The sequence below is a fragment of the Sorex araneus genome, unplaced genomic scaffold (genome assembly GCF_027595985.1).
Source record: "Sorex araneus isolate mSorAra2 unplaced genomic scaffold, mSorAra2.pri scaffold_216, whole genome shotgun sequence".
Taxonomy (NCBI): Eukaryota; Metazoa; Chordata; class Mammalia; order Eulipotyphla; family Soricidae; genus Sorex; species Sorex araneus.
The window spans coordinates 1-14,971 of record NW_026570939.1 but is presented as its reverse complement, the minus strand read 5'-3'; the positions used below and the strand labels follow the sequence as shown (position 1 = coordinate 14,971).

Sequence of the window (14,971 nt, the reverse complement as noted above, 5' to 3'; positions counted from 1 at the left end):
GGGCAGAAGACCAGGGCACTGGGGAGCGTCATGTAGTACCCACTTTGGCCACGAGGTGGCAGCCGGCACCCTTCTGTTCAGGATCTCTTTCCGTGATGCTCCGTTGTGCTGGTGACCCGAGTGGAGGTAGGGGCCTCTTCCCGCTGTCGTTTTCCAAAAACAATCCTGACCGCCCCTCATCTTAAAGGCAACCACCAAAGAACTCTAAGGAAAATATGAGAAGAGACAAAAAACTGTGCCTGGTGCTGCCTCCTGGCTAGAATCAGTTACTCACTTCCAGCCTTTCTCAGCTGCTGGGAACACTGATGGACTCATTGAATCCTATCTAGTCTTTTTTTTTTTCTTTTTGGGTCACACCGTCGATGCTCAGGGGTCACTCCTGGCTCTGCACTCAGGAATTACTCCTGGCGGTGCTCGGGGGACCCTATGGGATGCGGGGAATCAAACCCGGGTCAGCCGTGTGCAAGGCAAACGCCCTCCCCGCTGTGCTATCGCTCCAGCCCCCTATCTAGTCTTATTACGGGGGGGAGGGGAAGGGATCAAACGCATCTATGCGTGTCTGGGGCTCCTCCTGCCTCCAAGCATGGGGACAGCGCTTGGTCGTGTTCCGGGAACAAGGGTCGAACCCGGGCCTCCAGCATGCCAGTGTACACTCAGCGCTCTGAGCCACCTCCCTCGCCCACGTTTAATAGGGTTTTTGTTGCTATTGTTTTGTTTGAGAGCCCGGCAAGCTACCGAGAGTATCCCGCCCGCCCGCACGGCAGAGCCTGGCAAGCTCCCCGTGGCGTATTCGATATGCCAAACACAGTAACAGCAAGTCTCATAATGGAGACGTTACTGGTGCCCGCTTGGGCAAGTCGATGAGCAACGGGATGACAGTGATTGTTTTGGTTGGGTTTGGGGCCGCGCCCAGCAATGCTCACCGGCTACTCCTGGCTCTGCTGTCTGTATCTCCTCTGGCGGTGCTGGCGATTCCCACCAGGGCTGTGCCAATGCACAGTCCCTGAACTCTCGGACTAGCCCTCCCTCCCGAGTGGTGTTTGCCCAAGGGGAGGTGCTTGCCTCCTAGATGACTTCATTTGAGAGCAATTCCAGTCCCCCCGACCCCGCCCAAGGAAGCTCCCATAGGACAGTGCTCACCCCCACGACCCTCCCGTCCCAGCTGGCACCCACACCACAAAGAAGCCATTGATAAGTTAAGAATTTATTACAAACCAGACACAGAAGAGAAACAAGACTGTTTGGCGTGTTTTGTTTTGGGAGTCCCAACCCGGCAGTGCTCAGGGCGTACTCCCGTCTCTGTGCTCAAGGATCAGTCCTGGTGGGCTCTGGGGGCCCGAGGGGGGTGCCAGGGTTGGGTTGGCTGCACTGCAAGCCCAGTGTCCTCCCGGCTGTGCTGTCACTCGGGTCCCCTGCCCGGAGGAAGCTTGACTGTGAAACGCTCCACGCCAGCTCCAACCTTTGCGGGCACAGTTCTGGCGCGGGATTTTCCGGCTTCACGGGAACCAGATGCTGGTTGATTCGGGGGACGCCCTGGACATCCCCCCCCTGTGCGACTCTCACGTCCGAGGCCTCATTCGTCCTGAGATTTCTTCTGGAAAATTATGTTCGGGGGGAAGCAGTCGAAAGGGAAAAGATCTGGCACGACGGCGAAGGGCGCGGGCGCGGGCGCGGCGGACCTCGAGGGCGCCCGGGGGGCGCTTTCCAACTTCCTTTCTGGGGTGGTGGCCGCGGGCGCCGTCTCAGACTGCGGCGACCCTGGCTCGGTCGTCGCGGTCCCCGTCGGTGCAGTCTGAGTGACCTCGGGCACGGGCCTCACCGGGCTGCCCACGGCGGGGGCCAGGCCGATTCTGTTGTTGGCCCGATCGTAAACGGAGAAGTAGAGGCGCAGGAAGACGTCGCCCAGGATCCAGAGTCTGGACTGGGACCAGGGGTCGGCCGGCGCCGCGAAGTTGCTGTAGCAGTTCCACTGTCGCTGTTGGGGGGGGGGGCGTGGACAGCGGTCAGCCCCGCCTGCAAGCTCCCTGCTGCCCCGCCACCTCCCTGGCTGCTCAGCGGGCGCCCTCCCTGCGCCCCCCACTCCAACTCCAGAGCACACAGCCTTGCCGCTCCCCTATGGGCAGCAGCTGGACCAGAAGGACCTGTTGAACGATCGTCCGCAGAAGGGGAGCTCCCCCTTCTGGCGGGGTGGGGAACTGCTCTCCCACGCGCGCCCCCTTGTGGCATGGAGGGGAACGGCTCGCATCCTCTAAAGCCCAGCTCAATCCTTGCACCAACCTTCCCGGACCTATAATCCACCCCCTGTTTGGCCATTCCAGCCTGGACCGTGCCCCTCTTCCCAGCACCCACCGCGTGCGGCGTCCTCAGCACGCAACTATTACCCGACCCTCCTGGGCACAGCTCCCTGGAGCGCCACCTCCCACCTTGGGGATGGGGGCGAGTGGGCAAGGGCTTAAAAGTATTTCCATTCTCTGGGGCTGGAGCGATAGCACAGCGGGTAGGGCGTTTGCCTTGCACGCGGCCGACCCAGGTTCGATTCCCATCATCCCATATGGTCCCCCGAGCACTGCCAGGAGTAATTCCTGAGTGCAGAGCCAGGAGTAACCCCTGTGCACTGCTGGGTGTGACTAAAAAAAAAAGCTAAAAAAAAAAGTATTTCCATTCTCCCTCCCACGGAGGCGTCTCCTGAGGCTTGCCCCAAGGTGGGACAACACGTGGGGCCCGTACCAGTCCCCCACCCCCGCAAGCCCTGCCGGGACTGTCCCTGAGGTCTGCAATAGGGACCCCCCAGCTGGCTTTCTAAGTACCCCAATCCAAACCGGCCAAGCAGAAGCACCCGAGGAATGAGGTCCTCAGCACCCCCTCTTCTTACACTTCGCCTTTGGTGGACACAGGCGGGGTTCCCACACTGCTCTTTGCCACTTGGGGGTTCGTTTTGGGGGTCATTAGCCCAGGGTATGGGGTTGGGGAGGGAGGCCTGTCATGGCACGACTTGGCCTCCAGAGGGCGCCCTGTCTCCCTGCAGAAGCCCCTCAGGACTGCTCACCTGCCCGATGTAGGCGCTGGCTGGCACAGGGTACTGGACCCCACCGATGGTGAAGACGATGTCAGGCAGGGTGTTCCTGGCTTGGCAGCCGATGATGTACTGTTGGAGAAAGAGGGAGGGTGAGGCGGGGCCCAGGGGACCCTTCCGAGTGGCGCCCCCCAGGACGGCCCAGGGAATGAATGCCCCTTCACCTCGCCACCGTAGAAGTGCTGGGCACCGATGACGCTCTGGATGTGCTGGACGGGGATCTGGGGGCCAATGATCAGCGAGGTTCCGGTGTCCAGCATGGCCTGGCAGCCGCGGTGGCAGGCGATGACCTTGCCGTCCATGGAGATGCTGGCAGAGGGGGGAACGGGGTCCTGATCTCTCTGCTGCTGCCCCTGGCCGCCCCCGCCCGGGATATTTCTAGAACTCCCAACTCCTGGACCCTTTGTGATGGCGGCTTGGACCTGACTTCTGGTCAGCTCTTAAAATTTCCCAGTTCTTAGGTGCCCCTGGGCCTTTGCACCAGCTGGTTGTCCTTCCGACAGCCCCTCGTGAGCCCTCTTTCTGCCTCCTTTCTTCTTATCCCCTGGGTTTAAGCTTTATGATTACATTTCCAGGGAAAAATGTATCTCGTGTGTGTGTGTGTGTGTGTGTGTGTGTGTGTGTGTGTGTGTGAACTAGGGAGGTGGAGAAACAGTACAATGGGTAAGTAGGGTGCTTGCCCTGCACATGGCTGACCCAGGCTCAATCTCTGGCACCCCACATGGCCCACTGACCCCAACCAGGAGCCACCCTCGAGTACAGAGCCAGCAGTAAGCCCTGAGCACCGCAGGGGATGGCCCCCAAACCGAATCAACAGCCCGAACCCCAAGAAACCCCACATGTCGAGTGTGAGGGTCTGCGTGTCTGAGGGTCCCAGCTCGGGGCACCCCCGGCCCCAGCAGCGGAGACTCACCTGTCCACAGAGAGCTGCCAGTACAGGGGCCTGGACACTGGCAGCCAGTGGAGCTGCCCGACGTAGTAGGAGGGGTCCACGCCGCCGAACATCACCACGCTGCCTTCCTGACCTTTGCTGCGGGGGGGGGGGGGGCGTGCAGAGAGGATCGGATCATGGCGTGGAGAGTCACGGGGGGGGGGGGGTGTTGTCCCGCTTGGTGCCACACCAGGCCCACGTGCAGCAGCTCCCACTGCCTTCGGGAGCGGGCACGGTTATGGTCTCCCCCCTTATTTTTTTTTAGATGGGGAAACTGAGGCATGGGTGCCAGTTCCGGGGGCTGAGTTCAAATCCTACCAGTACCGACTCGGTGGTTCGTGCAAAGGCTCCTCTCTGAGCCTCAGTTCCCCCATGTGTCAAGCAAGGAAATTAAACTTCCAGGGGACAGAAAACACTTTCTGCAAAGGGTTTGTCTGGATGCTACAATGTAGCTGAGCAGAGTCATGTTCCAATAAAGTTTTATTTATAAAAGCAAGTGGTGGGCCGGATTTGGCCCGACCCATCGTCCGCTGACTGCGGCTTCTAGATTCTCTCTCAGGAAACTTCTGGAGAGCTTATTTCTCAAGCTAAGTGGGGCTGGCTTGCCTGTGCGTGGGAGCCAGGGCTCACGCAGCCCCGCCTTACCTGCTCAGGTAGAAGGCAAAGAGGTTCTCGGAGAGGAGGCCTTGCTTCCACAGGTTGTCGAAGACGGGGGTGGTGCCTGGGAGGCCCAGGCTGGGGTAGCCCAGGCCCAGGATGCCGTCGAAGGGGGCATGCTCCAAGAACCTGCTGGGCTCCTCCACGCTCAGGCCGAACGCCTGGCTCCGATCCGTGAGCCCGGCGATCTGCAGGGCGAGAGGGAGGCTGCAGCAGGGGGGCGGCGGGCCGAGCCGGGCTGCCGGGGCTCCTGGAGGCTGGGGGGCCCCAGAGCAGCCACGGGCCCCGCTGGCATCAGAGCCAGGTGGGCCTGTGCTTCCCCTGCAGGTGCAGCCGGATGCTCGGAGGGACCCAAGGGTCCTGCTCGGTCGAGGCCCACATGCACGGAAGTGGGGGGGGTCTCCCTGGGTGAGGGGCGGGCCACATGCTCGGGGCTTTCTGGGAGATGGATGCCCGGGGGCCAGGGAGCTTTCAGGAACTACATGCCCGGGGATGGAAGGAGAGAGAGAGAGAGACAGAGAGAGAGAGAGAGAGGGAGAGAGAGGGAGAAAAAGAGAGAGAGAGAGAGAGGGAGAAAAAGAGAGAGAGAGAGATGAGAGAGGGAGGGAGGGAGAAGGAGAGAGAGAGAGGGAAAGAGAGAGGGAAGAGAAAGAGAAGAGTAAGAAGAGTGAGAAGAGAGAGAAGAGAGGGGGAGAGAGGAGAGACAGGGAGAGAGAAGAGAGGAGGGAGGGAGGAGAAATAGGGAGCGAGAGGAAGAGAGACGGGGAAAGGAGAGGGGGGAGGGGGTGAGAGAGGTAGAGAGGAGAGGAGGGAGAGGGAGGGAGAGGGAGAAAGAGAGGGAGGAGGAGAGAGAGAAGAGAGAGAAGAGAGAAAGAGCGAGTGAGGGAGAGAGGGAGAGCGAGAACGAGAGAGGGAGAGAGGAGAGAGAGAAGAGAGCGAGGAGAAAGAAAAGAGAGAGGAAAGACAGGGAGAGAGAGAAGAGAGAAGGAGGGAGGGAGGAGAGAAACAGGGAGAGAGGAAGAGAGACAGGGAGAAAGGAGAGAGGGAGGAGAGGAAGGGAGGGAGAGAGGAGGGAGGGGAGGGAGCGAGGCAGGTCCTCAGGTCCTCATCAGACTCTCAGGCCCCCCTCCCCCCTCACCCCCATCCCCTGGAGCCCAGAGCTAAGAGGCGCTGGCAGCTCTGAGGGGGGGGAGGCTGCGGATCTGGGGACCTGTCCCCTGGAGCCCCCATGAAAGCGGGACCCTTGTCCCCATCTCCTTCTCTCCGCCCGGTCAGCCCGGAGCCAGCCTCGCCCCTCTCACAGCCTCGGGTCCACTCTCGGGGGCGTCCTCCCCAGGGACACAGTGTCCCCTGCCCTGCTGAGGGCTGCGGACCGAGAGGAAGTTGGGAGCCCCCCACCCACCCCCCCCCCGACCCTGGACGGCCACCAGCCCTCCCTCCGGGGCCCCCACGCTGTACCGTCATGGTGTCGTAGCCGACAATCCCGTTCATGGCCCCCGTGCCGTAGGCCAGGCTCATGCGCTGCCCCGACAGGCGGAAGGTGGACGACAGGCGCGGGTCGAACATGCGGTGGTACACTGGAGACAGCACGCAGGGGTGAGGGCTGCCCAGGGCGGGGCGGGGCGGGGCCTTGAGGGGCGGGGCAGGGCGGGGCGGGGCCGGGGAGGGCGGGGCTTACAGCAGGCGGGGCTGGAGCAGTAGACGGAGGGCACCCACGTGTCGGTGGAGCCCGTGTCGAAGACCATCGTGAACTCCTGCGGGGGCGTCCCGATGCTGATGGTGCCCACGTAGATCATCTGCGGAGAGAGGGGCGGTGAGGGAGGGGCCTGGGCACCCCGCCCCCCCCACCCCCGCCCCGACCCCCGCCCGGGCCGCTGCTCGCCGGCCCTCCCACTCGGCACCACCCCACATCTGGAAGGCTTGCCCGGGTGCTCCCGAAACCCTTTCCAGTGTGTGTGTGTGTGTGTGTGTGTGTGTGTGTGTGTGTGTGTGTGTGTGTGTGGAGTCCACCTGGCCGTGCTCAGGCCTTACTCCAGGCTCTGCACCCAGGAATCACTCCTAATGGTGCTCAGGATCAAATCTGGTTCAGCCACGAGCGAGGAAAGCGCCTCACCCGCTGTACTCTCTCTCCCTCCCTCTCTCTCCCTCTCTCTCTCTCCCTCTCTCTCTCTCCCTCTCCTTCCCTCTCTCTCCCTGTCTCTCTCCCTCTCTTCGTCTCTCTCCCCCTCTCTCTCCCTTTCTCTCTCCCTCTCTCTCCCCCCTCTCTCCCTCTCTCTCTCTCCCCCTCTCTCTCCCTCTCTCTCTCCCTCTGCCTCTCTCTCCCTCTCTCCCCCTCTCTCCCTCTTTCCCCCTCTCTCTTTCCCCCTCTCTCTCTCCCTCTCTTTCTCTCTCTCTCCCTCTCTTCCCCCCCCCCCCGCCTCAGTCTTTCTCCTTCTTTATGGCCCACCCCAAACGCTTCTTCCTCCAGGGAGTCCTCCCGGCCATTTCCTTTAGGTCCAAACATGTACTGAGCCCCCCATACCGCTGGCCTCCTTACTGGACACGGCTTTGCTGCCCAGGCTGGACTGGGCGTTTTCCCGGGAGACAGGGACCCCCTTCGCTCCCGACACCAATCGCTGCCATGCTGCACATGACTCAGGGGCTCGGGCCCTTTCTGGGTGTGGGGAGGCAGGGTGGGGGGCCCAGGAGTCCCGCATGTCCTGGCCCTCAGCACCCTCTCCCTGGCCCCGCGCCTGACCCTCTGCCTTGCTTGGCCCTGCTTAGTCTGTGCCGCTGTCAGGGGCCTCTCTGTTCGCTCACGAGTGGCGTAATCCAGAGAGCAGAGCGCCCCCCCCACACCAAGAGGCCGCAGGGCCCAGGCACGGGTGGCTGGCACAGGAGCAGAGAGGTACCTGCCCTTGGGACAGCGTTCCCAGACCCAGAGGGGAGGGGGTGGGCAATACTGCCCCCTAGATCCCCTTACGCCCCACCTCTGCCCTGCTCCTGCCCCTGTCTGGGGCTGGACACTAGGGGGCGCTGTGGAGCGCCGACACTGCCGTCCCCTGCCCGCTCCAACACACACACACACACACACACACACACACATACACACACACCACACACACCCCCACCCCCCCCACACACACACTCACACACCACACACCACACACACACACACACACACACACACACACACACACACACAGGGCACTCACATCCAGGTAGTTCCTCAGAGTCTTCTGGGCCCCGCCCTGGCTGCTGGCGAGCTTGTAGGCCGTCACGTAGGGATTCTGGTCCAGGTACTCCTTCAGCAAGTCCTTCTCCCGCAGGTTTTCCCGCATGGACTGGACCTTCTTCAGGGGGATCCTTTAGGGGCGGTGGGGAAGGAGAGACAGAGGCGGGGCGTGTCAGGACGGCCCCTCCCGGGACCCCCCGGCCCTGGTGGTGGGTCGGTCTCTGCACCTTTGCAGAGGACCCTGTGATGATACGCGATCCCGCGGATCACCATGGGGGGGGGTCCCATGACCTGCCCCAGCCTCAGTTTCCCCCTCTCTGTACCAGGGCAGAAGGGCCGTCTCCCTCGCCCCCTCACAGAGCGACTCGGGTAGGAAGCAGGCTGGCGAATAGAAACGCCACACGCAGGCCTTTGACCGCAGCTGTCACCTCGCCCGGCCCGCGAGGGGTCCGACAGGCAGGGTGCTCCCGGCGGGGCTGGTGTCACGCCGCCCGAGACGGGGCCACACACGCGGCATCTCCTGCTCGGTCCGGGCTCCTCCAGGGAAGAGCCGGGAGGGAGGAAGCCGGGCTGAGCAGGCGCCGGGAGGCCCTGGCAGACAGGGACAGGGACACTGAGAGTTCAGGGACAGGAAGGACCAATGCTGGAGACGGAGAGTTGCGTGCTGCAGGGACCCTCCGAAACGGGCTGCCCGGAGAAACGCCCGCCCGCCCGGAGCCAGCAGTGGAGCCGCCCTTGCCAGCGGAGGCGCCCTTGCCGCCTTCTCTGCAGACTGAGCCCTGGCCGGCCCCAAAGCCCCGGGGACTTCCCACTGTCCCCACCGCAACAGGGGTCCCTCTGCTGGGGACGCAGCCACGAGAAGGTGCCCGGGCTGGACCAGGGCCCCGCGGCGCCATGCCAGAGTGACATTTTGTGGGTAGAGGGGCTTGGGCCACCCCCGGCAACGCTCGGGGGTGACTCCTGGCTCTGCTCTCGGGGGACCGTCTGCGGTGCCGGGGGCCCAGCCCTGACGGGCCTCATGCAAGGCACGAGCCGTAACCTCCTGCCGTCTCTGCAGCCCCGTGCCCGTGCTGCATCGGTCCGGGGACGCAGCCCCGTGGGGCAGAGCGCGGAGACCCCCGGACAGGAGGACATGAGACGAAACCCGCTTAAGGCCTCTCTAGAGATGCTTCCGGTCTGGGGAACGGGGTGAGGGAGAGGCTTAACGGACCGAAGCACATATCTACACGTGAGGGGCCTAGGTTGAATCCCCAGCACCACATGGTCCCCTGAGCCCTGCCCAGAGCACTGGGCTGGGAGTAACTCCGATGCACTGCCAGGTGTGCCCCCCCATCCCGCTCCCCAATGTTTGGGGGGTGGACAGGTGCAGAAACTGCTCATCCTTGCAGCTGAACAAGGGCAAACCTTGGAAGCCCCCTCCCTTGCTTATTAGGACTGCCGCCTCTGGCGCCAGAGAGATAGCCTAGTGGGTAGGGCGCTTGCAGATCCCTGGCACCCCGTGGGGTGTCCGAGTTCCGAGTGCTGCTGGGAATGCCCTGAGCACCACCTGATGCGGTCCCCACAACACCCCCCCCCCAAAAAAAATAAAGAACTAAAAAGAACCGCCACCTCTAACACTGGCAGTTCGCCTTTGGCTTGTGTCCCCATGACCAGGCGCTGGCGGGGCCCCTAAGATGGGTCACGCCACCACCCCGCGCTGCAGGGGGCAGGTTCCTCGGTAGAAGAGGGAGCTCGGCCTGGCAGAGCTGCAGGGAATGGTGCCCCCATGCCCCGGGGCCCCCTGCAGGAGGGGGCCAGGGAGAGGCCATGGGGAGGGGAGGCCCAGGAAGGAGGCTCCGGGTCCCCATACTCACTTGAGGATGCCTTCCGAGAGGGCCACCAGCAACAGCAGCATGAGCCACCTCATGGTTCCGGCGGGCGGGTCGGCTCTGAGCGTGCCCGGCTGTCCGGAGCTGCCCCTTATAAACGATCCCGCCCGCCTTCCCGGTCCCCTCCAGGCCCACGGAGGGGCCCGATAAGGACCTCCCTGATAGGATCTTTACCCCCCCCTCCACTAAAACTTTAGTGCTCCTCCGAGGGGTCTTTGGAGATTTCCCCCAAGCAGAGATTTCCATTGCGATCCTTCCCTGGGGGCTTGGGCGAACCAGAACCCCCCCCCCCAAGCCCGCGAGGCCCCTCCCAGGCTGCACCTCTGCTATCTGCGAGATAACGGCTAATAACGCGATAGAGGCAGGTGCCAGCTGCCATGCTTGGGATTCCTGGCCCCTCAGCCACCTGCCCCCTCCCCGGCCAGGAGAGTCTTTTTTTCTTTTTTTTTACCTTCTTCTCCTCAGTTTGGAGGGGCTTGGGGCCTTTCTGGCCACATTCACGGGGTGCTCGAGGTGGGGGGCACTCCTACAGGTCCTTGGGGGCACCCGAAGGCAGTGCTGGGGACCGAACAGGGGCTGGCTGCGTGCACGGCGAGGGCCTTGCCCCCTGTCCTGACCCTTGGCTTCTGTTCTGTTTGGTGGGGGGGTGGAAGGGCCCTCCCATGGCCAAGTGGCCATTTGGGGACCAGCCCACGACACCTGAGTAGCTTTATATCAGGGGCCGTGCCCACACATCAGGGCATTCTTTTTTTTTTTTCTTTTCGGGTCACACCCGGCGATGCACAGGGGTCACTCCTGGCTCTGCACTTAGGAATTACTCCTGGCAGTGCTTGGGGGACCATATGGGATGCTGGGATTAGAACCCGGGTCGGCCACGTGCAAGGCAAACGCCCTACCCGCTGTGCTGTCACTCCAGCCCCACATCCCGCCATTTTTGCTACCACTCAGCGGCAGTGCAGAGATTTAGGCGAAATGATCCTGGCCCTGGGACTTTTTGGTTTTGTTCGTTCGTTTGTTTTGTTTGGGGGCCACACCGGGTGGTGCTCAGGGCTTATCCTGGCTCTGGGCTCAGGGATCACTCCTGGCGGGCTCAGGGGTCCATAGGGGATGGTGGGCATCGAACCCTGGTTGGCTGTGTGGGCAAGGCCAGTGCCCAACCCACTGTACTGTCACTCCAGCCCCCCCCCCCCCCGTGGCAATGTTGGGATGTTGGCGGGGAGGTGACGGGGCGTGTCGTATGTCATATGTCCCAGCCCTAGGGGATGGCACTGTGTCTTAGCGTCTTAGTTCCCATTTTAAAATATTTTCAGCTTTTGGGGCTGGAGCGATAGCACAGCGGGTAAGGCATTTGCCTTGCACGCGGCCGACTCAGGTTCGATTCCCAGCATCCCATATGGTCCCCCTTGCACCTCCAGGAGTAATTCCTGAGTGCAGAGCCAGGAGGAACCCCTGTGCATTGCTGGGTGTGATCCAAAAAGCAAAATAATAATAATAATAATTTTTTTTCCTGCTTTTAGTGACACTTAGCAGTTCTCAGGGCTCACTCCTGCCTCAGTGCTCAGCCATCACTCCCGGCGGGACTCAGGAGACCATATATGGTTCTGGAATTGATCCCAGATTGGCTGCATCCAAGGCAAGTGCCTCAGCTGCTGAGCCGCGGGCCGGGTGCTCACTCTCGCAGGCTTATGTGGTTCTGTTCGGGTGACCCCGCCTTCAGAGGTGGGCATGTGCCCTGGGGCCAGCGGATGTGCTTGCAGGACTCTGTGCCCCAACAGATGCCAAGGGAGACAGGCAGGGAGACAGGCCTGCGGTGTTCAATGTCCTGTTTGTCCTTCCCAAAAGGGAAAGACTAGACAAGGTCAGAAGGGGGCGTTCACAGAGGTTGTCGGATGAGCAATGTACCAGGGCCAGGGGATGGCACAGGAGAGATTGGGGGGGAGTCTTTTTTTTTTTCTTTTTGGGTCACACCCGGCGATGCACAGGGGTTACTCCTGGCTCTACACTCAGGAATTACTCCTGGCGGTGCTCAGGGGACCATATGGGATGCTGGGATTTGAACCCGGGTTGGCCACGTGCAAGGCAAACGCCCTATCCGCTGTGCTATCACTCCAGCCCCGAGATTGGGGGGTCTTGTTCAGCTAGAAGGCAGAATCGGGGTACAGGAGGGCTAAGCAGCCGCTGCTGGCTCACACCCTTGTAGGTTTATGTTCCAAAAGGGCCTGGAGGACAGGCCGGAGTGACCGGACAGCTCTGGCCGTGCACGCGGCTGGCCGGGATCCACCTCAGCATCCTATAGGGTCCCCCCAAGCATTTCCAGGGATGATTCCTGAGTGTCGAGCCAGGAGTAACCCCTGAGCATTGCTGGGTGTGGCCCTCAAGCCAAAAATAAACCACTTGTATCACTTGTCATCCCATTGCTCATCAATTTTCGAGAGTGGGCGCCAGTAAAGTCTCCTTTCGTCCCTGTCACATGCTAGTGTAGCCCAATGGCGTCTGCTCACTCCAGGAACATGAAGAGCCTCAAATCATTCATTCAGAGTCTTGACAAAGAAGTCTGACCATCTCGCAGGTGGGTGACCAGGCGTTCTTTTGACGTCCCATGGAATCCAGTCGGAAACAGCTCTAGTCCAGTGGTCATCTCCAAATCCCATTCCAAATCACATTACGTATCCAGCCCCAAAATAAATAATCACTTGTATCACTTGTCTTCCTGTTGATCTTAGATTTGCTCGAGCAGGCCCCAGTACTGTCTCCATTTATCCCTGTCGCGTGCTAGTATAGCCCAATGATATCTGCTCGCTCCAGGGACAGGAAGAGCCTCAAACCATTCATTAATAAAACAAATAAAATAAATAAACAGGGGCTGGAGCGATAGCACAGTGGGTAGGGTATTTGCCTTGCACGTGGCCGACCTGGGTTCGATTCCCAGCATCCCTGAGCACCTCCTGAGCTCATCTCCTGAGCACCGCCAGGGGTAATTCCTGAGTACAGAGCCAGGAGCAACCCCTGTGCATTTCCAGGTGTGACCCAAAAAGAAAAAAAGAAACAAATAAATAAATAAACAAAAGAGACTGGAAGCATCAACCAGGAATGAATAGAGATAGTTATTTCCTTTGTTTTATTCTGGGGCCACATTCGTTGATGCTCAGGGGTTATTCCCGGCTCTGTACTCAGGGATCACTCCTGCCAGGGCTCGGGGCACCCTCTGTATGCAATGCCGGGGATCGAACCCAGGTCTACCGCTTTCGAGGCAATCACCTGCCGAACTATTTCTCTGTCCCCTAGAAATAGTTGTTTCCAGGAACAAGAGGGCAAGAAAGCGAGTGAGCCTTTGCGATCGTGCCAACGTTGTACAGAATTAAGAGAGAAAGGACGAGACCCCCAGCCCTCCCTCAGGGTGAGTGAAAGAAGCCAAGAAGAGCGGGTCTGGAGTCAGCACCCTCCTCTGAGGCGGGGGGTAATGGGTAGTGGGTCTGTCCAGATGAGGAGAGTCTCCAGTGAAGAGAAATCGTGGGTTGCAAAGGTGAGACTCCTCAGCGCCAGGGCATCACGATGGGGGTTAGAGGTGACAGGGGCTTGGGGTGGGGGTTCCGGCATGGCTGATGGTGTAGGTGCAGTGACTTCCTGCAACAAAGCCATGAGCGCTCACCTGCCGTGGCACTGTACCTAAGCTACAACGACACAACCGAGAAAGATCTCAACCTTACTGTCTCCACTGGGGCATAAGCCCACAGGGTAACATCATTGCTTTTTTTTTTTTTTCCGGGTCACACCCGGCGATGCACACAGGTTACTCCTGGCTCTGCATTCAGGAATTACTCCTGGCGGTGCTCAGGGGACCCTATGGGATGCTGGGACTTGAACCCGGGTCGGCCGCGTGCAAGGCAAACGCCTACCCTCTGTGCTATCGCTCCAGCATTGCCCACCACCATTGCTTTAAGTGATCCTTAGAGGCAGAACTTGGACTCTCTGTTTGCTATCGGAGACTTTCACTGAAGACAGGAGGAAAAGAAAGAAGCCAGAGGAAACCATCCAAGAACTGCACACAAAAACATTTGAACTTTCTTTTTGATAGCATTGTTACTGTTACTCTGAAGCTATTGTCTGCATAACTTTTTATTTATTTATTTTTATTTCTCTTTTTTTGTATAGGTTTTTTCCCTAGGTTAAAAGAATGAAGGCATTCTTATGTGTTTTTTTTCTTTAATAATCTTGGAGTACTATTTATTCAGCCATTGATTAAGCTGATTGAATTGGGCATGAACTCCACTCTTTTTTTTTTTTTTTTTGCTTTTTTGGGTCACATCCGGTGTTGCACAGGGGTTACTTCTGGCTCATGCACTCAGGAATTACTCCTGGCGGTGCTCAGGGGACCATATGAGATGCTGGGAATCGAACCCGGGTCAGCCGCGTGCAAGGCAAATGCCCTACCCGCTGTGCTATCACTCCAGCCCCTCTTATGTGGTTTTGAAGGAAGGTTTCAGTGGAAGAGGAAAGAGACATAAGTGTAAAACAAAAAAGTTAAATAAAACTTGAATGGGAAGGATCCTCCCTCCCTCCCTCCCTCCCTCCTCCCTCCCTCCTCCCTCCCTCCCTCCCTCCCTCCTCCCTCCCTCCCTCCTCCCTCCCTCCCTCCCTCTTCCCTCCCTCCCTCCCTCCCTCCCTCCTTCCCTCCTTCCTTCCTTCCTTCCTTCCTTCCTTCCTTCCTTCCTTCCTTCCTTCCTTCCTTCCTTCCTCCCTCCTTCCCTCCTTCCCTCCTTCCTTCCTTCCTTCCTTCCTTCCTTCCTTCCTTCCTTCCTTCCTTCCTTCCTTCCTTCCTTCCTTCCTTCGTTCTTCCATTCTTTCTTCCTTTGTCTTCTTTCCCTGCAGTGCTCAGGGGTCTATTTTTGGTTCTGTGCTCAGGAGTGAGCCCTGGCAGGATCAGGGGACCACACATGTTGCTTGGGATTTGGCCCAGGGTTTGGCTGCATGCAAGGCAAACTCCTTAATTCCTGTCCTATTTCTCAGGCCCCTTCATATTTCTTTTTGTAAGAAAGCACCATCCTGCCTGCACGGCAGAGCCTGGCAAGCTTCCCGTGGTGTATTCATATGCCAAATTCAGTAACAATGATGGGTCTCGTTCCCCTGACCCTGAAAGAGCCTCCAATGTGGCAGTGCTGGGAAGAACGAGTAAAGAGAGGCTGCTAAAATCTCAGGGCTAGGACAAATGGAGACGTTACTGGCGCCCG

At 59.8% G+C, this 14,971-nt stretch overlaps 1 protein-coding gene across 1 annotated transcript; it reads right to left on the bottom strand.

Moving 5' to 3' along the window:
* Positions 1–1,573: 1,573 nt before the first annotated feature.
* Positions 1,574–9,781, bottom strand: LOC101559271 (pepsin F-like). Its single transcript, XM_055123607.1, has 9 exons — positions 9,729–9,781; positions 7,856–8,006; positions 6,340–6,457; positions 6,120–6,238; positions 4,650–4,849; positions 3,987–4,103; positions 3,238–3,382; positions 3,047–3,145; positions 1,574–1,975 (listed from the first exon to the last, which is right to left on the bottom strand). Exons 1-9 carry the CDS (start codon positions 9,779–9,781, stop codon positions 1,574–1,576), a joined length of 1,404 nt encoding a protein of 467 aa, XP_054979582.1.
* Between the last annotated feature and the right edge of the window lie 5,190 nt (positions 9,782–14,971).

What these genes read in the sequence shown, in the direction of transcription:
- LOC101559271 (XM_055123607.1), bottom strand. Translation starts at nt 9,781, where the DNA reads ATGAGGTGGCTCATGCTGCTGTTGCTGGTGGCCCTCTCGGAAGGCATC. An exon ending in TTTGCCTTCTACCTGAGCAG is followed by an intron (nt 4,104 to 4,649) that starts GTAAGGCGGGGC and finishes CCCCCCCCGCAG; the next exon opens with CAAAGGTCAGGAAGGCAGCG. An exon ending in TGGCAGCTCTCTGTGGACAG is followed by an intron (nt 3,383 to 3,986) that starts GTGAGTCTCCGC and finishes CCCCTCTGCCAG; the next exon opens with CATCTCCATGGACGGCAAGG.